This window comes from Phyllostomus discolor, chromosome 6 (genome assembly GCF_004126475.2).
Source record: "Phyllostomus discolor isolate MPI-MPIP mPhyDis1 chromosome 6, mPhyDis1.pri.v3, whole genome shotgun sequence".
Taxonomy (NCBI): Eukaryota; Metazoa; Chordata; class Mammalia; order Chiroptera; family Phyllostomidae; genus Phyllostomus; species Phyllostomus discolor.
The window spans coordinates 67,704,056-67,731,151 of NC_040908.2; the positions used below are offsets into that span (position 1 = coordinate 67,704,056).

The 27,096-nt window shown below is 34.6% G+C and overlaps 1 protein-coding gene across 7 annotated transcripts in view; it reads left to right on the plus strand.

The window, feature by feature from the left end:
* The window catches only part of TSGA10 (testis specific 10), a 158,069-nt gene that overhangs the window by 57,667 nt on the left and 73,306 nt on the right, over nucleotides 1-27,096 (plus strand). For all 7 annotated transcript variants that reach the window (XM_036028303.1, XM_028517269.2, XM_028517268.2 and 4 more), the window contains 5 exons: nucleotides 3,813-3,928; nucleotides 6,211-6,365; nucleotides 10,203-10,258; nucleotides 11,374-11,542; nucleotides 14,191-14,301. In XM_036028303.1, coding sequence (XP_035884196.1) covers nucleotides 3,813-3,928; nucleotides 6,211-6,365; nucleotides 10,203-10,258; nucleotides 11,374-11,542; nucleotides 14,191-14,301 — 607 coding nt within the window. The remainder of the gene's footprint in view (nucleotides 1-3,812; nucleotides 3,929-6,210; nucleotides 6,366-10,202; nucleotides 10,259-11,373; nucleotides 11,543-14,190; nucleotides 14,302-27,096) is intronic.

Consider the following 27,096-nt stretch of genomic DNA (forward strand, 5'->3'; position numbering starts at 1 on the left):
GAAGCACGAAGTCCCAAACAGGATGGATGCAAAGAGACCCACTCCAAAGCACACCATAATCAAAATGCCAAAGGTTAAAGATAGAGTCTTAAAAGCAGCAAAAGAAAAGCAGTTAGTTATCTACAGAGGAATTCCCATAAGATTGTCAGCTGATTTCTCAAAAGAAATGTTGCAGGCTAGAAGGGATTGGCAAGAAATATTCAAAGTCATAAAAAGCAGGGACCCACAGCCAAGGTTGCTCTATCCAGCAAAGATGATATTTAGAATTGAAGGGCTGGTAAAGAGCTTCCCAGACAAGAAAAAGCTAAAGCAGTTCATCATCACCAAAACATTAGTATACAAAATGTTAAATAGTCTTATCTGAGGAAAAGAAAACCAAAACTATGAAAAATAAAATGTAATAAGTACCTATCAACAAGTGAATCTAAAAAACAAACTAAGCAAACAAGAACAGAGATGGAATCATGAATACAGAGAGCATTTTGATGGTTGACAGATGGGAGGTAGATATAGGGGAATGGATTAAGAGGTGAGGGGATTAAGAAGTACAAATAGGTGGTTACAGAATAGACATAGGGATATAAAGTACTTGATAAGAAATGGACTTCCCTGTGCTGTATTATAGAGGATTTCTGCTGATCTGCTTGGATTCATGACCCATGGATATGGACAATGATGTGGAGCTTGCCTGAGGGAGTATGGGGTGCTGGGTGGAGGGCCACAAAAGGGGAAAATTGCGACAATTTTAATAGCATAATCAATAAAATATATTTAAAACTAAGAAAATAAAAATAAAGCCTTTATGAGATAACATAGAAGAAAACCTAGATGACCTTGGGTATGGTGATGGCATTGTTACAATTTATCTGTATAGTTTTATGTTATTTTATCACATACATAGGTTCATGCAACTACTGCCACATTCAAGATACAAAACTATTTCACCAGGTCAGAGAAATTTCTTGATTGTTTCTAGTTTTTGGCTATTATGAATAAGGTAGACCTTATGCATTTAATGTAGTTATTGGTATGTAGTAGGTCTTCGATGTTAGATTTCTTGTCTTTTCCCATTGTTTTTTCTATCTCTGTTGTCTGATACTTGCCTTTCTGGGATTATTTGAACATTTTTTTTAGAATTCCATTTTGATTTATGTGTACTATTTTTGAGTATCTCTATAGATGTTTTCAATAGTTACTTTCGGTATTACACATACAGAGCTCTTCACAGTCCATTGTTATCACATGTTATCAGTTTAAGTGTAGAAAAATGCCTTTAAGTCTTTTACCCTCCCCCATTTATAATTGTCATGATAGATAAGATTTGTTATTTATTCTGCCCGGGACTTAAGTTCCCTTAATGTTAGTAGCCAGGTTTTTCATTGATGTTTGTTCATATATTTTATATATAAGATTTTATACATTGTATTAGCTACTATTTCTTTGAATATTGTGTTTATTCTCTCCTTCTGGAATTTTGATTTATGTGACTATTGGACCTTTTCATTCTGTTTTTTCATATCTCCTAACCTCTCTTTTTTCTCTGTGCTGTATTACAGAGGATTTCTGCTGATCTGCTTTTTTTTTTCCTCTAACTTACTGATCACCTCTTATGTTTCTATTGTGTTCTTAAACTTGTCTATTGATTTTTTAATTATTTCTATTATTTTAGTTTAATGTTTTGACATTCTCTTTGGTTCTTTTAAAAAAATCTGTTATTTTTTCTTTTTTTTCATTGTTGTTCAGTTATAGCTGTCCCCATTTCCTCCCCACCCCATTGCTCTCCTCTCTCCTGTCCAATCCCTGCTCCCCAAACAATCCCATGGATCCATTGTATATGTTCCTTGACCCTTCCCCTTTCCACTATTAATCCCCCTCCCTCCACCCTTCTGGTCATTCTCAGTTTGTTCTTAATTTCCATGTCTGTGGTTCTTTTTTTCCTGTTCATTTGTTTGTTTTGTTGATTAGGTTCCCCTGGTAGGTGAGATCATATGGTATTTGTCTTTTACTAGCTGGCTTACTTTACTTAGCATAAATCCTCTCCAGTTCCATCTATGTTGTTGCAAGGGGTAGGAATTCCTTTTTTCTTTCTGCTGTGTAGTCTTCCATTATGTAAATGTACCACAGTTTACTGATGGGATCCACTCATTTACTGATGGACACTTAGGCTCTTTCTAGCACTTGTCTATTGTAAATAATGATACTATAAACATGGGGGTTCATAGGTTCTTTTGAATTGGTGTTTCAGAATTCTTAGGGTATAATCCCAGCAGTGGAATCACTAAATCACAAGGCAGTTCCATTTTTAGTTTTTTGAGGAAATTCCGTTGTGTTTTACACAGTGGCTGCACCAGTCTGCATTCCCACCAACAGTGTATTAGGGTTCCCCTTTCTCCACAACCTCTCAGGCACTTGTTGATTTATTAATGATGGCCATTCTGACCAGCATGAAGTGGTATATTACTTATTTTGTGTCTTAGTAGTTAAATACAACTATTCTTAAATTTCTGTTTGAAAACGCTACATCTGAAATGGTTGGGGGTCTAATTTAGTGTGTCTTTTGACTCCCACTAAGTTTGGGTTATTACTTAGTGTTTTTAAAATTTGAATTGTGAGCTAATTTTCAACATACCTTTATCTGAGGTTTAGTTCTTTGCCTGGGTTGATGGTACGTCCTTCCAGAGTTTTGTGTTTATTTCTGCCAAGTGTTCTAGGATACATGATCATCCTAGAACCAGATTTTATTTTGATTTCTTATTTTGAGATTAAGAATTTCCAAGGAAGACTTTTAGTTGTTACATTTACCTTGAGCCTAGCAATGGTTGGTAGACAAGCTGATTTTGTCTAGCCTAACCTTTTCACTTATGTTATCATCCTCAGTAGCTTTATGTGGGGTATCTTAGTTCAAATAGTTGCATTGCAGACATCTCTATGGCTTAATCTTTCATTTCTGATTTAAGACACAAGACCCTGGACTACTGAAACAAGTAAACTTCAGCCATATCTAACATAACCTCAATTCATAGTGTTACTGCTCCAACTTGACTCCACGGGACTTCCCTTACAAATTCTTACAAGTTTTTCTATACATTCAAAAGGATGCTTCTTTATATTCTAGGATGCTTCTTTACATTAGAGGACTTTCAGATGACCTAGTTTCCACACTGCCAACAATTAGAGTCAGTTTACTTGTTTATTGACTGTGAACTCTCTGATGGCAGGGCCGGTGTCCACCTAGTTCACCATAGGTCTCTTAACACCTGGTACCTCGTACATACTAGACACTTAATAAATTTGGAGTGAGTGTATTGCTGTTTACTACAGAATTATTTATAATAGTGAAAAACTGAAATGAATCTAAATGCCTAATAAGGGAATACTGAAGTAAATATTTATGTTTACTTAAAAGTAAATAACTATTGCTCATATAACATTTTTCAGCCAGAAATGATAATTTAGAGAGCTATATTATTATAGATGGAAAATTATTAAATATTAAGTATAGGTCAAAAAATCAGGACGCAATATTGAACTTATATTATGGTAACTTCAAAATATGCATAACATTGAATATGAAAAATACGAAAGCCCACTTAATAGTGAACACCAAAATGCTAATAGCAGCTTATGTTAGAGTAGTGGATTGAGGATCCTTTTTTTACCCTTTATTCTCTAAACTTTCCATAATGAGATTTTATGAAAATACTAAAAAGAAAAGTGTTTATTAGTATTCTTAAAAGTTTTTAGATTTAAATACACTGAGGTTGATAAAAATAGAAATTTCAGAATTAGTTTTATTACTAAAATGTTTACAGACTTTTATATGAAAATACAGAAAAAGATCTTTCTGATACTCAGCGACACCTTGCTAAGAAAAAATATGAGCTACAGCTTACTCAGGAGAAAATTATGTGCTTGGATGAAAAAATTGGTGAGTTTTTTTCCTGATATTACTTTTTTATTTAAGTCTGGTAGAAAAATGTTTTATTCTCTTCAGTTATAATGTAGATAAACTTGGAGATGGGTCCCTTAAATTAAAAGTTTGTGAGTCAATTGTGGAAAAATATGTTTTTCATTCATAGTAAACTTTTTTACTTAGATTCAGGACCATCAGTACTTAGACATGGCTTCATATTTTTTCAATGAAAATATAACTAAAGAAAGCAACATTTTATAATTTATGATGATCATTTTTTAATTTACAAGTTTGTGTATGATATTTTGGCTTTTTCATAGCTGTTGTAGTGAAACAGTACATGTATATTATTTTTGGTGGACAGTGTACATATATTTGACATATCTATGAGATTACTTGGGTTTATAGAGAAAACTATTTTTATACTCTCCCATTTATGTTTCTTACTAGTGGTCTCTATGAAAATATGGTCATAATTTAATCTTTTTATAACTGTAAAGTAAAATTTTGATTAAGACTATAAAAGAGCCCATTTTAAAATGGAGTAAATATTTTTAACATTTACTATTATGTAGTTCAAATCTGTCTGGCATAAACAATTGGGTGGGTAAAGATGCTTTTCACTCATATAAGAAATATTAAAAAATAAATATAAAAAGAGAATATTAAAAAACTCATTTTTAGATATTTTAAGTCCAAACGAAAATGTAAAGCAGGCAGTTAAATAGATAAGTTTTTATCTCAGAAGAGAAATCTAAGCTAAAGATATACATTAGGGACACATCAGCATATAAATAATATTTTAAAACCATAAAATCTCTTAAAGAAAAAATAAATATTGAGAAGAGAATCCAGGGCTGAGTAAGATGAAACCAAAGAAGTAGGAAGAAGTAAGTGAGTGTTATTTTGGGAGTCTCAAAAGAGAGAAAATGTTTTAAAAAGAAGGGGAGTAGCATCAATTGTCAGATACTTTCAAGAAGCAAAAATAAGAAGAAGATGAAAAAAATGTCTTTTGGATTTGGCACATTGGAGATTTTGGTAACACTGACAAAGTTTGGATAGGTTGTTGAATGTGGAAAGATGGAATAAGTTGAAGAATGGCCGGGAAGTGAGAAAGTAGAGATAGGAGAGAATAGAATCTCTTAAGAAGTTTAGCTACTAAGAGTAGCAGAAAAATGGATGTTAGCTTGAAGTTAAGAATTTTTTTAAAGCTAAGAACTACTAGAGCTGTTTTAGAGCTTTCATTTATTTATTTATTTTATGCCAGTGGAAATGAACTCAGATATCAGAACACTCAAAACATGTGGTTGGCCTGAGAGATAGTACTGCCCAGAAACAAGAATTGATTTATTTTCAAGTACAATAGAGATCATCCTCTTTTCATACGATATTGTCTCTCTTAGTGCTGCACTGGGTGGCCATTGGCAGGGATTAACCTAGAGATCTACCAGTGGTTCTCAAACTTCCATGTGTGTTAGAATGATTTGGAGAGCTAATAAAGATCACTGGAGCCAGACTTCTTAGAGTAGGATATAGCTTAGGCTTTCATAACTTTATCAGTTTTCTCAAGTGGTTGTCAAGCTTTGTTGTGCATTAGAGTCACATGGGAGGGGTGCTTATAAAAACATAATTGTTCTGCCCACTCAGAAATTCTAATTCAGTAGAGCTGGGGTTCCCAAATGATGCTGATGGTACGGGTTGAGAAACCACACTTTGAAAACTACTATTGTATACCTGTCATTTAGGCCTTTAGAATTGACATTGGCTTGCCAGTGTTTTTACAAATCAAATCAGATGTCTTAGGATAATTTTTTCTAGGAATTTTTAGAAAAAATTCAGATAATTTTAGAAACATTTGAATATTTGAAGGCATTTTATTCTGAAGATGACTTAAGTGAATATTTTACTAAGATCTATTAGTTACAAACTTATATACAACAGTAATTCTAGTTTAGAGAGAGGGGAAATATTAGTATTCCACCCAACTTCATCCACCTACATTCCCCACCCCACCACAAATGTAAATCTACTTTGAGAATTTGTAATATAGAGCTTTCTTTTGCTATTCTTATTCAAATGTGTTAATTGTTCTTTTACATTTATGAGTTATTTAGAATTTCATGATTCATCTTACTTTTCAATTACTAACAGTAAAAGCCATGTTTTTATTTGGGATACATTACTTATTTTTAGCCATCAAATATAATATAGGACAGCTTACTTTGAAAATTATTTCAATCTGCTTGAACTAGAAAAATTATCTTCATTTCAAAATACCCTTATGATTACATATTTAGATAACTTTACAAGGCAAAGTATTGCCCAGCGAGAAGAAATCAGCATTCTTGGTGCGACCCTCAATGATATGGCTAAAGAAAAGGAGTGCCTACAAGCATGCTTGGATAAAAAGTCTGAGAACATTGCATCCCTTGGAGAGAGTTTGGCAATGAAAGTATGTTCTAAGAACTGTGGTTTAAAAGAAATGTTTTCACTTAAATCTGAATAAAATATTAGGATTCTCTCAAACTTTGTTCTAGAAAGCTGAAACTTTAACATATGATTTTGAAATATTTTAGGATAGTCAAGAAATGTGTTCTTTCATCAATTTATGATTAACATTCACTGATAATAAGTAATTCAAATATCAAAATGTGAGGCATGACAATATAGCAGTGATACTGATTTCTTCTTAAAAGCACACTAGAACTTATATTTTCAGTTAGCCACTTTGGGAGGCCATATATCTATTCTGTTAAAATTGTCCTTGTAATTGTGTTCAGAGCACATTTTTACATTTCCCTTGGTCATTGAGACTAGATGATGTGGGGCTGGTAAATAAAGCTGGGTAGCAATCTCCAGCCCTCAGTTTTTATTCAAACAGCAACATAAAAGGAGTTTCCAAAAAGTCAGGGAAATATTGATAGCCTATTCTGGCTCATAAACTGATTCTGAAGACAATTCCAAAACTTTTCCACACATGTCTTAAGCAAAGGTAGCATCATTGGAATCAGGCCTTTCCCCTCTCTAAGGGAACTAATTCATTCATTTACTCATCCACCCATTCAACAAACATTTATTGATAGGTACCAGGTATTATGTTAGACACTGAGGAGTGGGCATGCCTTCCAAAGCCTACAGTATGATTGGGAGAAAGATATATAAAGATGCTATCATGAAAGAATGTGCTAAGTGGCATAATGATTTATGCACAATGTGCGGTTGGAGTTTGGCAGAAACACACTTGATTTAACCTGGGAGTTGGATTAAGTGAGGAGGAAGATCTAGAAAGCTTTCCAGGAGGTGATGGTGCCTGGACTGCCCTGAAAATTGGCTAGAAATTAGCCAGGAAAACATATAGGGGATGGGTATAGTGAGAGAAGTAGTGATTCAGACAGACAGAATACTTTTTACAGAAAGGGGAATCCAGGCAGAGGAGCTCATATGAAAGCCCAATGGCTTTCATAAGAGAATTTCATGGGATTTCTTGATAGTTTAGTATTCCAGAGAACATATTGCAAAGAGGTAAGTATGGGGTGGGGATAGGGAACAAAAGGTGAAATGGGATAGAAAGCAACAAATTATAAAAATGTATGTAGTGTTGAATTTAGACTATCATCATCAATATAGTGAATCAAATGAAATAATGTAAACAGAATATCACAATTAGATCTTTATTTTAAAATAAATATTCTGACACCTGTTATTCTATGTAAAAGATGGATTATAGGGAAGTGAGAATAGTAACAAGGATACTCGTTAGGAGTAAAATGTTAAGAACTGTGTTGGGATAGTGGCAGTATCCATGACATAAACAGAGCTGTGAAGGGAGCAAGACTGACAAGATGTGCTTTCTCACTTAGGAACCACGTGAATAGTTGCTGTGCATGAAGTGGGAAACAGGCTCAGAGAGGAAGAATATCGACATGTCTTTGGGACATGTAACTGACATATTCATAGGCTCTTGGATTTTTAGGTTTGGAGAGAAAATTGAAGTTAATAAATTTGGGAATGATGAGCCTAATGAAATCACCAAAGTGCCTAAGATAGTAAATTTTGGTTTACTTGTTTAAAAGGCTGACTCATTACTTTATAAGTTACACCTTAATGTTTTTAAAAATTTTGTGGCTTTTGGGGGTAGAGTCTTATTTCTCATATTTAAAACTTTTTCAATAAACATGATTTTCTTTAAAAACACTAACACTTAGAAACATATTATTCATATCTTTCTGAATCTCTTCTGTCTGCTGTATCTATATTTTACATTCCTTGCATTCTGCTAATTGTACCAACATTATCTTTTCCTTCATAAGGAATATTGAGTTGCAAGCCCATTTCAAATCAAGAACTTTGTATAAGATCATGAACATAAACATATTTATCCTCTGAAGGGAAAGAGTGTTTTAAACCAGGGCTGAACATTCAAAAGAATAAGTGTTTTCTATAATTATATTTCAGAGCTGAACTCAAAAATACCACACAGAGAAACGCAGTAGTCTTACAGTCTAATGTGGAGATTACTGAAATAATTTCTATGGAAAAGTCTATTATATAATAAATAGGTGAAGGTTTTTTTTTTACCTTATTGGTAATCATAGTTAATAATGATGTCCTACTTCTTACTATTAAAGTTAGAAAACTTCAATAGCAAGTTCACAGATTTTTGAGTAATAAAATCCAGAATTATTTGTGTAATATTTTAGTTTCTTTTCTCCAGGAAGATTTACAACCATCTTGTGCAGATTGAATTTTTAACAATTAACTTGAGCCTGTGTCCCTGGTTGGACATATTGGGTTGTACAAAAATATTAAATTGATAATGATGGCATAGACTTCAACAGTTTGAGAAATGGTGATATTAGGGCAATATTAAGAGAAAGTAGGGCTAATAGGATATATTATTGGATTCTACCCAGTAATTTTGTTTCCCTGGATACTTTATAATGTTCTTAGATAATCTTACTTTCAAGATGAATTTCTATTGTTAAAAGGAAGTCCTTTGTAGACTTATAAACCATATTTAAACGTAACCAAGTAATGACTTTCAGAAACACTGGAAGTTCAATTAATTTTTCAGAATTTATTTAGAAATTTATTAAAGTATATTTCAAAAGCATGTATTAGCATTCCATTTAAAACAGCATTTTCTTTTTGAGTTTTTCCTCCATTGGCTGTGCTTTGCTAATGGATATGTTAACCATATTCCAATATCCATTACCACCAGGTGTGAAATCTGCTCCATTCATTCTACCAGGAAGCAGAATGGGAAACCAGCGCTAAAAATTACCCTGGAGAGGAGCACATGAATAAAGGAAGATAACACATACACATGTGTGCATACACACAACTAAACTGTCTCTCTAATGAACAGGAACAGACCTGGTTGGGAAATATAGTTTTAGTTTTTTATCTTGTTTACTTAGTTACTAAGGCTTTCAAAATTCAAAGGCAAAGTGAAATCTAGTTGTTAAGTGAAAGAACAGTTTTCCTACTTTTTTAAGGCTAATGCCAGCCTAAGTATCTGTAAATCGTATCTGTAAGTAGTTTACATCAACAAGAATTTTCAAAGGAGGAGGTGTGGAAATGGTATTGACAGCATGCAGATAATCATACTCATTTCAGCCTTCATTGACTCCATTAATCTACTCTCTCACCACACCCTTGAAAAAGGAAAATATCAATAGTTTATTCTATTTTTATTTTTTGCTCTAGGCCTAACTCTTACCTTTTTATTTAACTCACACCTCAACTTAATAATATACTTTTATAAGTGACTCCATTTTAGCAGGTTTTTGAAGATGCTGTTGATGACTAATATAAATAATTCACTTGATCAAAGTTATTACTCTTAAGAGATAAACTTAGTTCTACATAATTCACTTTCCTGGGTTTTATAATGTGAAGAGTGGAAGTAAATCAATCCTATTCCTCATAGAGAACACCTTAATGCAAACCATTGGTTAGCCTCTAAATACAGAATGCTCATGAGGTTCTCAAATTGCTGGGTGACTGCACAAAACTTTAATAAAGTATTTGATATATTGATCTCATATCAAGACACCTAAGTGTAGCCTTTAATGAGCATAATGCATTGTTTTTATCTAGTACAGATATTCACATGATATATTAGGCTTTAGTTTTAAAGTATAGAAGAGATGAATAGAGCATAAATGTTTAAACCCAAATGGAAATCAAAAAGGGTAGGGGAAATTTCTTTTTGTTCATTCAGTTTTAATAGAAATAACAGTTGATAAGATAATTTTTTTATTTCATACTTATATTAATTTTCAAGGAAAAGACCATTTCAGGCATGAAGAATATCATTGCTGAGATGGAACAGGCATCAAGGTAAAGCATTCATTCAACAAGAATTTGAGTATTTATTAGAGGCAAAGTACTGTGTTAGGTACAAACTAAGAGACAAGGGGCTTATTGTTATGTATAGTGTTATAACTTTCTAATATTGGAAGAAGATCTAAGTCTGTCTAGGGAAGTAAAAGGGGATGTAGTGTTTGCCAAGGAAGGGAAAGGAACAGGCAATCAAGGGAGAAAGAGCAAAGAATCACAGATAATGTTGAAGAGCCTCTTGAATGAAAAGCAGGTGAGTGTTGGAACCTGAAGCATGAGAGGAGATGTGAAGGGAGGAAAGGATAAACACAGAGGCCTGTGTTGTAGACAAATGAGTCTTTATTTTGTCCTTTGGGAAATAAATTGTTAAAGAATTTTGAGGAGATTTTTCATTAGAAAGATTACCCAGGCTGAGGAATGATGATAAATTGGGGTTGGGGAGTTGGGGGAGAGGGGTGATGTGCTTGTGAGGAAGTAAATCTAAGAAAATGCCAGGTTTTTGGCTGGGGATGAATACCAGACATGTAGAAAGTATAGAAAAAGATGACTTCCCTCTGAATTGAAAAAGCATTTGAGACCTTCTTTAAATATGTCTCATAAGCAGTTAAATATAAGAGTCTGGAGTGTAAGGAAGAGGCCAAGGCTGGAATTAATGATTTCAGAGTCATCTGGGGTTGGGTTTGGGAGCCATGGAAATGAATAGTATTTGTCTGAGCAAAGGCATAAAGTAAGAAGAATCAGGAAACTAAGAGTTGAGCCCTCAGAACCATTAAATTTAAGAGGGCAGAGGAAGAGGAACCTGCAAGGAGACTAAGCAATGGCAAGCTAGAGGTAGGATGAAAGCTTTCCTATTATTTGAATGTCAGAAGTTTTGAAATACTTAGCTAATCATTGACTATTATGTATGTTTAGCATCCTTTTTTTCATACTGGAATGTTGGCAACAGAGAAACTCCTATGCAGTATCTATGCAGTCTTTAATTCTATGAATTTAAATGTGTTTAAAACTACTTCAAATGTTTTTATGCTAACTGTCCATCTTCTTTCATGTGAGAATTTGTTAATTCTGTTTTGGTAAAATGTCTCTTCTTATGTACTATCTGATTTGTGGAATAGACAGTCCACTGAAGCGCTAATTATGTGTGAACAAGACATTTCCAGAATGCGTCGGCAATTGGATGAAACAAATGATGAACTGGCTCAAATTGCCAGGGAGAGAGATATCTTGGCTCATGAGAATGACAGTCTCCAAGAACAGTTTTCTAAAGCTAAACAAGAAAACCAGGTATATTTGTTCCTAGTATATTTTTCTCCAAGAAAATGTATATTTCTTCTGAGGCTCAGTTAATTCTCTTTTCATTTTATAGAAAAGCTCAGGCTTTAGAACCAGCCATTTTTTTTACCTTTATTAAACAATATGCCACATAATTTCTAAATGAAATTCTCAAACATAAAGTGTTAAATATTAAGGAAAAGAGGGAGCAGGGAATATAATAGATTTGTATTCAATCTTAGAAGTACTCAACAAATGAAAGATAAAAACCTTCAGAAACTCTTAAGAAAATGATAGATTTATTTGATGGGCTATTATTCTGTTTTACATGTGAGTTTATGAACTATGCTACATTTTTAGGCAAGCACTGTAATTTTTTTCAGGAAACTTTCTTTTACAATTACTTCCTCCATAAGCCAATATACTTTCTCCACAGTTCTCATTTCCCATTTGACCATTTGACCAATTCCCATTTTAATTTGACCTTTAAAAGAATTCTATTTGGAAGCTTTCTCCCCTACTGAAAATTTTTTAGTTTGAACGATTTTCTCTACTTTGCTATCACTCTCAGTATGTTTAGTTTGCATCATAAAAGCCTGTATTCTTTAAATGTTAAATATTTATTTATATAAATAGATATAAAGATGCAACATTTTATTAATTATTAAAAAACTGCCTAAGATGTTAAGTGCTGTGTTCAAAAATTAATGAGTAATGGGTTCCTGGAACAGAAAAGGGACAGTACATAAAAGTGAAAGAAACTGTCTGGGTGGCTCAATTGCTCATGTCATCCCGATACACCGAGGTTGCAGGTTCGATCTCTGGTCAGGGCACATATAAGAAGCAACCATTGAATGCATAAATAAGAGGAACAACAAACTGATTTCCTCTAAATAGATAAATAAATAAATAAAATTTTAAATGAAAGAAATCTAAATAAAATATGGATTTTAGTTAATAATGTATAAATATTGGTTCATTAATTTTGATAAGTATACCATACTAATATAAGAAGTTAAAAAGAGGAAACTGAATATAGCATATATGAGAACTCCCTGTACTATTTTCACAACTTTTCTGTAAATCTAAAACTATTCTAAAATAAAGTTTATTTTTAAAAAGTTAATGAATAGCAGTAAAAAAGATGTGAATTTATAATTTTGTGTACTCTGTAGCTAGAGCAAATGGGTACAAGATAAATATAACTTATATTTGTGAAAACTAGATTAAAGACTCATTTTTACCACCCAGAGTTAGCCACTATTAACATATTTTTTTACTGATTTTCAGTGTATTTTAAAAAGATATATTCTTTTTTATGAACTTTTTATGTAGCTGGAATAAAACCACTTACTCCTTTATATCTTAGTTTTTCTACATGAGAAGGCAGTAGAACGGAGTGTTTAAAACTCACATGAGTTATATTCCCCTGCCTGCCTGTGTGATAATATCACTTAACTTCTCTGAATCTGAGTTCATCATCTGTAAAAATGGGGAATAAACAAGAATATGCCTAGAAAGCACTTATGAGAGAGTCCAGCATAATCACTTGATAAATATTTTGTATGCTCTTGTTAGCTTACTGTAGCATTAAAAGCACTTCCTTGCTTTGTTTAAATTTTGTAAACATTTTACATAATCAGAAGAAATGGTGTAATAACAATTTTCATATGTTCAAGACTAGTTCTTTTCTTAATTTGGGTCATAGGCCCAATGGTAGAAGATGGATCCCTCTGTGCACTGCAGATTAAGAACCCATATCACAGAAGAATTAGAAAACAGAAACCTTAAAATATTTTCACCCTCAGTACTGCAATTCTTAATAAATTGGGATGAGATATTTTTAGTGTTTTATCCTGATTTGCTTCACTATAGATGGACACTTTCTGCTGTTATTAAAAATAATTCCAAATATTTCTCATAGAGGTATAATGTTCTATGTGATTATACCATTATGTAGTTGCTTTACTTACTGTGTCATTCACTTAATGTGAATAAATATTGTTACTATAATAAATAATGCCTCAATGAACATTCTTTTTCATTAAATTTTATTAGATTTAATTCCAAATTGAATCAAAGCTTATGGAGTTTTTAAAATTAGGCAGATATTTTCAAATATAGTGAATATACATGTATCCATCTCCCATCTTCAACAAACAACACATTTGACTTTCTTGTCTTTATTAATATTTAAAAAATGTCTCTTGATACAACAGATAGCACATCACAGATTTACTTTTGCAAATTTTGTTTACTCCAATGGTACATACATGGAAACCCCCATTCCTTGTCATAACAGAATAGCTTTAAATCTTTGCTAATTTGATAGGCAATATAGTACTTCATTGTCTTAACTAACATTTCTTTGATTACTGGTAAACTTTAAACTTTTAAACTAGTAAACTTTGATTACTAGTAAACTAGTAAACTTTAAACAAGTGGACTATTATCCACTTGTGCTTCCTTTTTGTGAATTATGTGTGAGTTCTTTGCCAGTTTACTGTTTGGACTCATATTTTCTCACTATTTTTATATGAGCTTTATGTTTTAGGTATATTAACTTTTACTTATCATGTTATAATATTTTTTAATTATTCTATGGTGGTTTTGACATAGAGCAATTTTTTGTAGTCAAATCTAGCTGTTTTTTCTTATAGGTACTGTCTAAACAATTGAATGATACTCACAATGAATTAAATGATATAAAACAGAAGGTCCAAGATACTAATTTGGAGGTTAACAAGCTGAAGAATATTTTAAAGTCTGAAGTACGTATATATTTTTCCCTCTTTGCTCATGATACCTAGGTGTTTTCACTAAAGTTATTGATCACTTACACCTATGGGGAGAGCTGAATCAAGTCTTCCTTTAATGCATAGCATATTTTAGTGTTGGCTATGATGTAGTAACTATATATTTAGAACATCACCAATGTCCAGAAAGATAATCAAGAATATCACTCTTTTAGGTTGCCTGTTCAGCTTTTCTAGATACATAGACTCCTCCTAACAGGATAAAGGACAAGGGGACAGAATCAATTTGGGCTCATTCATATTTGAAAATGGTAGAGGTTTTAAGTATAAACCTCTAACAAATGAGTCTCCACTTGATTATGGAGCAGATCAGAATTGATCACTCTGTTGTGAGCCTATTTTTTAAGACCAGAAGGCAGATAGCTGTCTTCTGCACTTCTCTGTTAGTAACCATTTGACCAGGTGCATGGATGTGACATCAGATGATTAAAGTAAATTTGGGTACATGTGTGGCAATTTTAGAATAAACAGAGCTTGACCAAGGATGTTAGATATGTCCATTTAGTAAGATATTATTTAAAATAGTGTAGTTGGGTTGATTAAAAAGTATAGTTGGATTATAATGGGTGTAGTGTTACCTATATACCACTGAAATCATTAATAGGAACCCCCCTCTCAAAAAAACTGTTTTCCTTATTTTACTTAAAATATTATTTAAAATCAATCCACAAACATATCTCTAGCATTTATTTGTGGTATTCATTAGGTTGTTTAGGATAGTGAGAAATAGAGGTTCTAAGGACTCCTAAATTGCAATCCTTGCTTTCAGACAGTAAAACAACAAGCTTACATTGAAAAAGTAGGCATTTTCCTGAGCTTCTTGATTTTAAGATGCCAGCAATGTTATATCATGAATAGACCAAAGCTCTGGAGTCAGATAGATCTGATTCTTCTTCTTTCTAATGACATGGACTTAGGTAGGCTGCTCAACCTGAGTCTCAGTGACCCTCTGTAATTGGGAAGAACACTCAAGTAAGTCAGATAGATCTAGCACAGTGAACCATTTAAGTCTATTCTGCAATAGAGCAGAATATAACTAGGTAAACACTGGAGCAATATTTAACACAGTAAACTTTCAATTAGTGTTGCTTCCCTTTTTCTCTGTAGCCTCTCTCATTAACTGAGATTTCACCATTAAGGATTGGGGCTTTTAGATTTTGGAGTTGTGTTTTCAGACATCACACATCAAGCTTCTAGCTTTTAGTGGACTAGTATGAGTTCTTTCATGAGATCTCATTTCACAACATAGTTGCAAGGATCCAGGCACCCTTTCCCCCCAGGAGAACAAACTACCAGTAATCCAGTAAGAATTGTTGAGTGCGTTCTTCACTCACTCATTCATTCATTCAGCAAGCATTATGCTAGGTGCAGAGGTGCCAGAGATGAAAAACTGAAAGGAAACAGAATGGCACTCCAGGTAGCAGGAACAGCATAAGCAAAGGTGTGAGGGGGAAATAGGTCCTATAGCTAGAGTGGAGTATATAGGTGGGTGATAATACAGAGGCAAGCAGGACTTGTTTGAATGCTATTATCAGGAAACTTTTGTTACAACATAAGCAGAGAAGTTATTTGAAAAACTGCTTTTTAGAAAGATTATTCTGGAAATGTTTGGAAGAATAAATCAGAAGGGTGAGAAAATCAGAAGGAGAGAGAGCAATTAGATGCAGTATCCATAATTCAGTCAAGAAGCACAAAGGATTCCAGCTGAGGAAGCTAGCTTTGTGGTGGTGGTGTTGTAATGAGTGCACTAGACCACCATAAGCAGCTGTGGAGTACAGGAGTTGGGGCGTAGCACCAGAAAGAAGTAAAGACATCTTGAAGAGAGAATTGGACTTGTAATGCAGTTTGATATGAGGTATTGTGATCCCTCCTATTTTGTTCTTCTTTCTCAAAATTGCTGCAGCTATTTGGGGTCATTTATGGTTCCATATAAATTTCTGAGATTTTTTTTCTATATCTGTAAAATAGGTCATTGGCACTTTAATAGGGATTGCATTGAATCTATAAATTGTGTTGGGTAGTATGGACATTATGGTGATGTTAATTCTTCCCATCCATCAGCATGGTATATGCTTCCATTTGTTTGTGTCTTCCTTGTCTTCCTTGATTTCTTTCTTCAGTGTTGTGTAGTTTTCTGAGTATAGGTCTTCTGCTACCTTGGTTAGGTTTATTCCTAGGTACTTTATTTTTCTTGTTGCTATATCAAATGGGATTTTTTTTCCCTGATTTCTGTTTCTGGTATTTCATTGTTTGTTTTACAAAAATGCCTTTGATTTCTGAATATTAACTTTGCATCCCGCTGTTTTGCCAAATTCACTTATTAGGTCAAGTAGTTTTTTGGTGGAGTCTATAGGGTTTTCTATGTACACTATCAGGTCATCTGCAAACAATGACAGTTTTGCTTCCTCCTTTCTAATTTGGGTGCCTTTTATTCTTTTTCTTCTCTGATTGCTGTGGCTAGGGCTTCCAATACTATGTTGAATAGGAGTAGTAAAAGTGGGCATCCTTTTCTTGTTTCTGATCTTAGTGGGAAAGCTCTAAGTTTTTGCCCCTTGAGTATGAGTTGGCTGTAGGTCTCTCATATATAGCCTTTATTTTGTTGAGAAATGTTCCCTCTGTTCCCACTTTGCTGAGTGCTTTTATCATAAATGGGTGCTGTACCTTATCAAATGCTTTTTCTGCATCTATTGATATGATCATGTGATTTTTGTCTTTCCTTTTGTTTATGTGATGTATTATGTTTATTGATTTATAAGTTTTATATCATCCTTGCACCTCTGGGATGAATCCCACTGTAATAAAAACAGCCTTATATTGGCATAAGAACAGACACATAGACCAATGGAACAGAACAGAGAGCCCATAAATAAACCCAAGTGTCTATGGTCAATTAATATTTGACAAAGGGGGAAAAAGCATAAAAAGGGAGTAAAATTAGCCTCTTAAACAAATGGTGTTGGGAGATCTTGACAACTACATGCAAAAAAATGAAACTTGACCACCAACTTATACCATACACAAAAATAAATTCAAGGTGGATTAAAGACTTAAATATAAGTCCTGACACCATAAAAGTCCTAGAGGAGAACATAGGCAGGAAAATCTCAGATATTCCACACAGAATATTTTGACTGATATATCCCCTAGAGCAAGGGACATAAAGGAAAGAACAAACAAATGGGACCTCTTATTAAAAAGCTTCTGCACAGCCAGAGAAAATGTTAGCAAAATGAAAAGGGGACCAACTATATGGGAAAACATATTTGCCAATGATACCTTGGACAAGGGTTTGATCTCCAAAATATATAAAGAACTCACACAACTCCACACCAGGAAGATAAGCAACTCAATTAAAAAATGGGCAAGGGACCTGAACAGACACTTCTCCAAGGAGGGCATACAGAGGGCCCAGTGGCATATAGAAAGATGCTCAGCAACACTAGCCATCAGAGACATGCAAATTAAAACCACAAGGAGATACCACTTCACACCAGTCAGAATGGCCATCACAAACAATTCAACAAACAAGTGTTGGAGAGGTTGTGGAGAAGAGGGAACCCTAGTACATTGTTGGTAGAAATACAGAATGGTGCAGCCACTGTGGAAAACAGTATGGAATTTCCTCAGAAAACTAAAAATGGAACTGCCTTTTGACTCAGCTGTTCCACTGCTAGTATTATACCCTAAGAACCCTGAAACACCAATCCAAAAGAACCTGTGTACCCCAATGTTCATAGCAGCACAATTTACAATAGCCAAGTGTTGGAAGCAACCTAGGTGCCCATCAGTAAATGAATGGATCAAAAAACTATAGTACATTTACACAATGGAATACTATGGAGCAGACAGAAGGAGCTCCTATCCTTTGTGACAGCATGGATGGAACTGGAGATCATCAGGCTAAGTGAAATAAATAAGCCAGGCAGTGAAAGACAAATACCATATGATCTCATGTTTAACAGGAACCCAATCAACAAAGAAAAAAACAAGCAAAATATAACCAGAGACATTGAAATAAGAACAATCTGACAGTAACCAGAGGGGAAGTAGGAGGGGATAAAGGGGAGAAGGGTTTTCGGTAACAACTATAAAGGACACTTGGACAAAACCAAGGAAGGGGGCAGAAGCAAGGGAAGGAAATAGGTTTGGCTGAGTTGCGGGGGAGTGGTGGGGAGCGAATGAAGACAACTGTAATTGAACAACAATAAAAATTTAAAAATGAGAAAAAATATTGGAGAATACCCAAGGGCAGTTTCACTTTCTTTATGTTGTTACCTGTATTGGGCTCCACACTGCTTTGGCTGCTTTGGACAGATACAAAAAAGAGTAAATTATGATTCTATGGTTGCCACAAGGAAGGGGCACTAGGTAATTGGAGGGCAGGAAAGACATTTAATGGCAATTCTTTTTCACCACTTAAACTTTGAACTTGTGTTATCTAGTCACAAAACAAAATTTAGCATTAAAAATTGTTCCTATCTTCGTCGGAAAACTAAATTTAATATCAAAATGGTTCATGCCCTGGCTGGTGTGGCTCAGTGGATTAAGTACCAGCCTGTGAACTAAAAGGTTGCTGGTTCGATTCCCTGTCTGCGCACATACCTGGGTTGCTGGCCAGGTCCCCAGCTGGAGGTGAGCAAGAGGCAACCAATTGATGTTTCTCTTTTACATCACTGGTTCTCTCTATGTCTTTCTTCCTCTCTTTTCTTCTTTCTGAATATAAATGAATAAAATATTTATTTATTTATTTATTTTTAGTATGGCAGAGGTCATTTTATTTTATATTTTTGACTTTGCACGAACAGTTTTTTAATCACTTTATAGTTGTCACAGCTTTTCAAAATATGATTTAGACACATTGTCACCTTGAAATCATAGTGCTTATCAGACTCACTGCTAATTCTTGTTCTGTAATGTTAATAAAAAAGCACTTACAGTACCATATAAAAACATTTGGGTTTTTCATATCCTTTTAAAAAAATTTTTAATTGTTCAAGTACAGTTTTCTGCCTTTTACTCCCACCCCAGCCCACTCTCCCAGCCCTCCCTACCTCCCTCCCATTTCCACCCCCCTTGTTTTTTTCCATGTGTCCTCTATACTTGTTCCTGCAAACCCTTCTTTTCCCCTGAAATTCCCTCCCCTCTTCCTTCTGGTCACTGTCAGCCTCTTCTCTATTTCAGTGTCTTTGGTTATATTTTGTTTGTTTGTTTGTTTTATTGATTAAGTTCCTGTTAAAGGTGACATCACATGGTATTTGTCTTTCACTGCCTGACTTATTTCACTTAGCATAATGCTTTCCAGTTCCATCCATGCTGTCACAAAGGGTAGGAGCTCCTTTCTTTTTGCTGCATAGAATTCCATTGTGTAAATGTTCAATATCCAGAATCAAAGGCATTTTTGTATACCAACAATGAAACAGCAGAAACAGAAATCAAGAAAAAAATCTCATTTGATATAGCAACAAGAAAAATAAAGTACCTAGGAATAAACCTAACCAAGGAGGTAAATGAACTGTACTCAGAAAACTACACAACACTGAAGAAAGAAATCAAGGAAGACACAAACAAATGGAAGCATGTACCATGCTGATGGATCAGAAGAATTAACATCATCAAAATGTCCATACTACCCAAAGCAATTTACAGATTCAGTGCAATACCTATTAAAGTACCAATGGCATATTTCACAGACATAGAACAAACACTTCAAAAATTTATGTGGAACCATAAATGACCCCAAATAGCTCCTGCAATTTTGAAAAGAAGAGCAATGTAGGAGGGATCACAATACCTGATACCAAACTGTATTTCAAGCCCATGGTAATCAAAACAGCCTAGTACTGGCATAAGAACAGACACACAGACCAATGAAACAGAACAGAGAGCCCAGAAATAAACCCAAGTCTCTATGGTCAACTACTATTCAACAAAGGGGGCAGCAACATAAAAAGGAGTAAAAATAGCCTCCTCAACAAATGGTGTTAGGAGAGCTGGACAGCTATGTGAAAAAAAAATGAAACTTGAGCACCAACTTACACCATACACATGAATAGAATCTTCAAAAAAGTAGAAATAAAAATCATTTCTATCTTTCAGGAACCCAAGTTATCGGGAGACTATATATCTACACATAATTACATAAAGCTGTAAGGCAGTTTTAAGAGAATGGCATAGACAATAAGGGCTACAGAAAGTTAAAGAGGGTAAAGATTGATGGGGGTAAAATTTAGTTTATGTACATTGTAACATACCTCCCAGGTACATATTCTGTACACAACTGCTGTTTTTAGTACAGTAATGGAAAACACACATCAGATCCCTACTGGCACATTCAGAGTATCTGAACCTTTAAAGATAGAACAGTAGTTTGGCTTGTTAACTTGTTAACTAAAGCTTTGCAAAGAGTTTGCACATTAGTCAAGGTACCTTCAGGCCAAAGATGGTGACATTAACCAAATGTCGACAAGCCTCGTTATTAATTATGTTTGTGTGAATTTAAACCTGATTTGAAGCCTTACAGGGTGAGACATTGCTTATTGCAAATTGGTCGTTTTATTTAGACCAATGTTTCTTTTTTTTTATTGTTGTTGTTCAAGTACAGTTGTCTCCATTTTCCCACCACCGCTTTTTCCCATCCCACCCACCCACACCTCCTATCCTCAGTCCTTCCCCACTTTGGCTTTGTCTATGGGTCCTATAAACAGGTTACTTGGTGACTGTTTCCCTTCTTTCCCCTGTTATCCCCTGTCCCTCTCCCCTCTGGTTACTGTCAGATTGTTCTTTATTTCAGTATCTCTGGTTATATTTTGCTTGTTTGTTTTGTTGATTAGGTCCCATTTATAGGTGAGATCATATGGTATTTGTCTTTCACCACCTGGCTTTCTTTCATTAGCATAATGCTCTTCCAGTTCCATCCATGCTGTCAAGAAGGGTATGAGCTCCTTTCTTTCTGCTGCGTAGTATTCCATTGTATAAAGGTACCTTAGTTTTTTGATCCATTCATTTACTGATGGGCACTTGGCTAATAGAGCTTTTGAATTAGTGTTTCGGGGTTCATAGGGTATAATACTAGCAGTGGAACAGCTGAGTCAAAAGGCAGTTCCATTTTTAGTTTTCTGAGGAAATTCCATACTGTTTTCCACAGTGGCTGTACCATTCTGTATTTCTACCAACAATGTACTAGGGTTCCCTTTTCTCCACAACCTCTCCAACACTTGTTTGTTGAATTGTTTGTGATGGCCATTCTGACTGGTGTGAAGTGGTATCTCCTTGTGGTTTTAATTTGCATGTCTCTGATGGCTAGTGTTGCTGAGCATCTTTCTATATGCCACTGGGCCCTCTGTATGCCCTCCTTGGAGAAGTGTCTGTTCAGGTCCTTTGCCCATTTTTTAATTGAGTTGCTTATCTTCCTGGTGTGGAGTTGTGTGAGTTCTTTATGTATTTTGGAGGTCAAACTCTTGTCTCAATTATCATTGCCAAATGTATTTTTTCACATAGTTGGTCCCCTTTTCATTTTGCTAACATTTTCTCTGGCTGTGCAGAAGCTTTTTAATTTGATGAGGTCCCATTTGTTTATCCTTTCCTTTATGTCCCTTGTGCTAGAGGACATATCAGTGAAAATATTCTGCGTGAAATATCTGAGATTTTCCTGCCTATGTTCTCCTCTAGGACTCCTGTGGTGTTGTGATTGTATTTAAGTCTTTTATCCATCTTGAATTTACTTTTGTGTATGGTGTAAGTTGGTGATCGAGTTTCATTTTTTTGCATGTAGATGTCCAGATTTCCCAACATCATTTGTTGAAGAGGCTATTTTTACTCCTTTTTATGCTTCTTCCCCATTTGTCAAATATTAATTGACCATTGAGATTTGGGTTTATTTCTGGGCTCTCTATTCTGTTCATTGGAACAGAATCCCTCTATGTGTCTATTCTTATGCCAGTGCCAGAATGTTTTGATTAGCATGGCCTTGTAATATAGTTTCATGTCCGGTATGGTGATCCCACCTACTTTTTTCTTTTTTCTCAAAATTGCTGTGCAGCTATTCAGGGTAATTTATTGTTCCATATAAATTTTTGAAATGTTTGTTCTATATCTGTGAAATATGTCATTGATATTTTAGTAGGGATTGCACTGAATCTATAAATTGCTTTAGGTAGTATGGACACTTTTATGATGTAAATCTTCCAACCCATGAGCATGGTATTTACTTCCATTTGTTTGTGTCTTTCTTAATTTCTTTCTTCAGTGTTGTATAGTTTTCTGAGTATAGGTCTTTTACCTTCCTGGTTAGGTTTATTCCTAGGTACTTTATTTTTCCTGTTGCTGTAGCAAATGGGATTTATTCCTGACTTCTGTTTTTGATATTTCGTTGTTGGTATACAAAAATGCCTTTGATTTCTGAATATTGAGTTTGTGTCCCGCATCTTTACAAATTGACTTATTAGGTCAGGTAGTTTTTTGATGGAGTCTACAGGGTTTTCTGTTTGCACTCTCATGTCATCTGCAAACAGCGACAGTTTTACTTCCTCCTTTCTAGTTGGATGCCTTTTATTTCTTTTTCTTGTCTGATTGCTGTGGCTAGGTCTTCCAATACTATTTCAAATAGAAGTGGTGAAAGTGGACATTTTTATGTCATTCCTGATCTTAGTGGGAAAGCTTTTAGTTTTTGCCTGTGGAGTATGACGTTGGCTGTAGGTTTTTGACATATGGCCTTTATTGTGTTAGTTATGCTCCCTCTACTCACCCTTTGCTGAGTGTTTTTATCATCAATGGGTACTGTAATTTATCAAAGGCTTTTTCCACATCTCTTGATATGAGCATGTGATTTTTGTCTTTTATTTTGTTTATATGATGTGAGACATTTATTGATTTGAAAATATTATATCATCCTTGCATCCCTGGGATGAATCCCACTTAGTCATGGTGTATGATATTTTTCATGTATTGCTGGACACGACTTGCCAATATTATGTTGAGGATTTTAGTGTCTATGTTCATCAACGATATTGGACTCTAGGTTTCTTTCTTTGTTTTATCTTTTCCTGGTTTTGGCATTAGGGTGACGCTGGCCTCATAAAAAGAGTTTGGTAATCTTCCCTCTTCTTGTTTTTTTTTTTTTTTTTTTGAATAATCTGTGAAGGACAGAGTTTGGCTCTTTCTTAAATATTTTATGGAAGTATGAAACCATCCAGTCCAGGGCTTTTATGTGTTGGGAGTTTTTTTGATTACTGCTTCAATTTCACCAGCAGTTATTGGTTGTTCAGGCTTTCTGGTTTTTCTTGATTCAGATTTGGAAGAAGATAGTTTTTTAGAAATTTGTCCATTTCACCCAGGTTTTCAAAGTTCTTGGCATATAGTTCATAGTAGTAATTTCTCCTCTTTCATTTATGATTTTATTTATTTGGGTTCTTTCTCTTTTTTTCTTGATGAGTCTGATTAAAGGCCTGTCGATTTCATTGATCTTTTCAAAGAAACAGCTCCTGGATTTATTGATCCTTTGAATTTTTCTTTTAGTTTCTATGTCATTTAATTCTGCTCTGATCTTATTTTCTTCCTTCTACTGCCTCTGGGCTTTGTTTGTTGTTGTTTCTAGTTTTTGTAGATGTAGGGTTAGGTCATTTATTTGAAATGTTTCTACCTTTTTTAGGCTGTCTGCATTGCTCTGAACTTCCCTTCCAAGACTGCTTTCACTGTGTCCCATAGGTTTTGGACTGTTGTGTGTTCATTTTCACTTGCTTTCAGAAACTTTTTGATTTCTTCCTTGATCTCATTTTTAACCCATTCATTTTTTAACAGCACAGTATTCAGTCTCCGTGAGTTTGAATATTTTTTTTTCCTTTCTAGTTTCTAGTTTCAAGCCCTTGTGGTCTGAGAAAATGCTTGATATGTTTTCAGTTTTCTTAAATTTATTGAGGCTTGTTCTGTGTCCTATTATGTGGTCTATCTTTGGAAATGTCCCATGTGCATTTGAAAAGAGTGTATATTTTGCCTCTTTGGGATGAAAGGTTCTATATATATCATTTAAGTCCATTTAATCTTATACATCATTAAGTTCCACAATATCCTTGTTGATATTTTGTTTGGAAGATCTATCCATTTTTCACAGTGGAGTGTTAAAACCCTCTGCTATAATTGTGTTACTCTCTGTATCTTTCCTGAAGTCCTCCAAAATTTTACTTATATATTTGCATGCTCCTATTTTGGGTGTGTATGTTTACAATATTTATTTCTTCTTGATGAAATAAAGAGATTCTTCCTTTGAGTATTAGGAAGTGTCCTTCTGGGTTTCTTTTAATGCCCTTTGTTTTGAAGTCTATTTTGTCCGATGTAAGTATTGCTACCCCGGCTTTTTATTACCTGTCTGTTTGCTTGGAATATTTGTTTATAGCCCTTGACTTTCAGTCTGTGTAGGTCTTTTTTCTGAGGTGCATCTCTTGTAGGCAGCATATGTGCAGGTCATGTTTCCTTATCCATTCAGCTACCCTATGTATTTTGATTGGAATATTTAAACCATTTACACTTGATATTATTATTGATAGGTACTTATTCATTCTCATTTTACCCCCTTTGTACCTGTGTTCTTCTCTCTCCCACTCTTTTTCTTCCTTTTCTTAAAGCAGTCCTTTTAGCATATATTGCAATGCTGGTTTGGTGGAGGTGTATTCTTTTAGCCTTCTTTTGTCTGGGAAGACCCTTATTTCACCTTCCATTTTAATTCAGAGCCTTGCTGGATAGAGTAGTCTTGGTTGTAGGCCTTTGCTCTTCATTACTTGGAATATTTCTTGCCATTCCCTTCTGGTTTGTCGTGTTTCCATTGAGAAGTCAGCTGCTAGCCTTATCGGGGCTCCCTTTATGTTACTTCCTGTTTCTCCCTTGCTGCCTTTATGGTTCTCTCTTCATCTTTGAAATTTGCCATTTTAATTATGATGTGTCTTAGAGTGGGCCTGTTTGGGTTACTCTTCATTGGGACACTTTATGCCTCCTGGAGTTATGTGATTTTTTTCTCCCATCAAATTAGGGAAGTTTTCCATCATTACTTTTTCAAACAGGTTTTCAATTCCTTGTTCCTCTTCTTCTACTTCTGGCATCCCTATTATATGGATATTATTACATTTCATGTTGTCTGTGGTTCCCTTAACCCCTCTTTGTTCTTTGAATCTTTTTTCCTTTTCTCACTCTTTTTGGGAGTTTTTTTTCTACGATGTTCTCCAGCTCACTGATTCAGTCCTCTGCTTCATCTAGCCTGCTTTTGATTCCTTCTGCTGTGTTCTTCAATTCAGAAACTGTATTCTTCATTTCCTCTTGGCCCTTGTTGATTTTTTCTATGTCCTTTTTCATGCCAATATAGTTTGCAGTCAGTGCCTCATAGTTTCCCTATAGTTTTTGGTAATCGCAGTGAGCTCATTGAGCTTCCTTATTACCATTGTTCTGAACTCAGTATCTGATAGTTGACTTGCCTATATTTCATTTAGCACTATTTCTGAGGATTCCTCCTTTCTTTTTGATTGGGGGTTGTTTCTTTGTTTTCCCATTATTTGTGAGGCTCATCTTGTTTGCTTCTGGTTCTTAAATTGATCTGTTTTGACTTCCTCACTTTGTCGTGTGGCCTCTATGGTAGGAGACCTGTGATATTCAGTGGTGCAGTCTCCTTTATCTCCTTAACTTGATTCTCTTGGGATGCTATTTATGCCATTTCTGTTGGCTCTCTGGGTATAATTTGGTTTTGATTGTTGTTGGGTCTTTCTTTGGTGGGTCCTTCCATGCAGCTTGTTGACTAAGGGTCACTCTGCCTACCACATATTGTATGATGTTGTGTAGGTACTGCCAGAACAAAATCAGAAAACCCAGGCAACAAACCCACACCCAGAAAAATAACTCCCCGCCCACCTTACAATCCCATCAACAGCAAATGAACCAGTATTAATAGGTTGTAAAGAAATTAAGACTATCAAAAAAAAGGAGCATGGACATGAGATGACCTACTGAAAGAAAAATTATTTTGAGATGGTAGAGGGAGGAGCACTAATAAGAGTTGGGAGTCCTAGAAATGCAAAGAAAGAAAATAAAATTTACATCCTGTATAAAAAAAGGGAATGAAGAGTTTGGAATGGAATATGAGAAGGGAAGCATATAGTATGAGGTTTAAACAGAAATTAAAATAAAATAAAATGAGAGAGAGAGAAAAAAGGAAGGAAAAAAGTAAATAAACAGTAAAAATAGGGGAGCCAAATTGGAGAGAAAGATCCCCAACAGCACTATGAACAACAAATGAACTAAAATTAATATAGGTGGTATGGGTATAAGAGAAAAAAGAAACAAAGAAAAGCTTAAGAGATGTCTAAAGGAATGGAAAGTAATTTTGAAATGATGAAGAGGAAATACTAAGAGTGAGGAACAAAAGCCAGGCTAAGAAGAGAAAAATTAAAATTTGAGAGAGAAGAGGTAAAAAAAGGAGATTAAAGAAAAATAAAAAAAGAAAGAAAAATAGGCTTGAGAGGGAAAACTTAGAAATTTGAGATGAAAAAAAAGAGTAGGAGAGAGGACCGGTAAAATTTGATATTTGAAATACAAAATTAGTGAAGATCTATAGATAAAATTGAAAAAATGCAACAACATCTACCCTACCCACAACCAACTAGCAAAGACTGAGAGAAATTGAAAGCTAAAGGTGGAGAGAGAATGTGGGTATTTTAAGAGTGAGAAAAAGGATGTGAGAAGACCATTGACAAGAACATTGGTTTTGTGTATCTG